Raw genomic sequence first — 1839 nt, 5'->3', positions numbered from 1 at the left:
TCTACGAACAACCTATCCTATGCAGATGTCGCCCGCACCCCTCCAACCAGTCAGCCAAGCAACATACGGACTCTCTCATCGTTTAACACGACACCGACCACCTTCACCGATACGTTATATTGCACGATAGATACCTCGAATGTGGCCGACGATGGTAGCGAGAAAATGTCCGCAGGCCCAATTAGGGCAGCAGTGGAGAAAGAGATCCGGACAATGGAAAACCACACTAACTGGCGCTGTCGTGCGGTTACGGTGGACCCGAAGAACACCAACCGGATCCGAATTGCTTGCCGAGATGAACCCGAACGCCAGCTAGTTAAGAAAGTCACAGAAGCAACAATTGGCGCAGGAGCCCGAGTGCTCCGCGACGACCTCTACCCAATCAAAGTTGACAGTGTCAAGAAAGCAGCCGTGCTAGATGAACAAGGCGAGATCAGAGCAGGAGCCGCGGCAGCCTTCAGCGAGGAGAATGAAACCACCGTTGCCAAGATCGCATGGCTCAGCAGAAAGGAAGGTGCAAAGGCCTATGGGTCAATGGTGGTGTACCTGACCAAAGGCACCGATGCACGAAGGCTCCTGGCCGAGGGGTTCTTCCACGCTGGGGGAGAATCTGGCGTAACCAGCGCCTTTGAACATCGGCCGCGACCGACACAATGCTACAACTGCCAAGAGATCGGACATAAGGCATTCCAATGCAAGAACACCCAGAAGTGCGCGAAATGCGCCAAGGAAGGCCACCGCCACAGCATCTGCAACGAGACGGTCCTTAAGTGCGTTCCGTGCGGAGGCCCACATGAATCGTACAGCAGAAACTGTCGGAAGCTGTATCCAGTGCAACATGAATAAAACACTCCGAATAATTCAGCTAAATGTAAGGAAACAGGGAGCAGTGCATGACAGCCTAATGAACGACAAAGAAATTCAGGACGCAGCGGCAATAGCAATCCAAGAACCCCAAGCGAGAAGAATTAACGGCCGACTATTGACAACTCCAATGGGACATCAAAAATGGACAAAGATGGTCCCCTCCACATGGAGGGAAGGTAGATGGGCAATCCGGAGCATGCTGTGGGTGAGGAAGGACGTGGAAGCGGAGCAAGTGCCGATAGGATCCCCGGATCTGACAGCGGCGGTCGTCCGGCTTCCCGAACGATTGATTTTTATGGCATCAGTCTATGTGGAAGGGGGAGATGCCCAAGCCTTGCGTGACACGTACAGCAGCTTACGCAAGGCAATCACCAAGGTAAGGCAAGATACGGGCGCAGTGGTGGAAGTTCTGATCGTGGGAGACTTCAACCGACATGACCAACTTTGGGGTGGCGACGACGTGTCTTTGGAGAGACAGGGCGAAGCGGATCCAATCATTGACCTTATGAGTGAATTTGCTCTCAGCAGTCTACTGAAACGAGGCACAAAGACATGGCAGGGGGGAGGACAGGGTGGAGACTACGAGTCAACTATCGACCTCGTCCTTGCCTCGGAGAATCTGACGGGTTCCACGGTCAAGTGTGCAGTACATGGAACAGAGCACGGCTCCGACCACCGCGCAATCGAGACCGTGTTTGACGTTCCGGTTCCGGTTGCCAAACAGCAGGAGCGACTGCTGCTCAAAAACGCGCCATGGAAGGAGATTAATGCCAGAATTACCACAAGCCTGGACAGCACGCCGTCGGACGGCACGGTACAGCAGAGAACCGACCGACTAATGTCTGTGGTGCTGGAGGCAGTGCGTACCTTGACGCCAAAGGCCAGACCGTCGCCATACGCAAAGAGATGGTGGACAACGGACTTGACACAACTCCGCTATATCTACACATACTGGAGAAATCACGCCCGCTC

At 54.2% G+C, this 1839-nt stretch overlaps 1 protein-coding gene across 1 annotated transcript; it reads left to right on the top strand.

The window, feature by feature from the left end:
* Positions 1-3: 3 nt before the first annotated feature.
* On the top strand, positions 4-1831 carry LOC106673500 (the record flags this gene model as incomplete). Its single annotated transcript, XM_024229943.1, has 2 exons — positions 4-770; positions 823-1831. Coding segments are annotated over 2 exons (1776 nt in total), but the record flags the coding sequence as incomplete, so codon positions are not given.
* Between the last annotated feature and the right edge of the window lie 8 nt (positions 1832-1839).

Source organism: Cimex lectularius, unplaced genomic scaffold (assembly GCF_000648675.2).
Source record: "Cimex lectularius strain Harlan isolate CLEC.00 unplaced genomic scaffold, Clec_2.1 scaffold831, whole genome shotgun sequence".
NCBI lineage: Eukaryota > Metazoa > Arthropoda > Insecta > Hemiptera > Cimicidae > Cimex > Cimex lectularius.
Note: the sequence above shows the minus strand (reverse complement) of the source record. Positions and strands in the feature narration are given on the sequence as shown.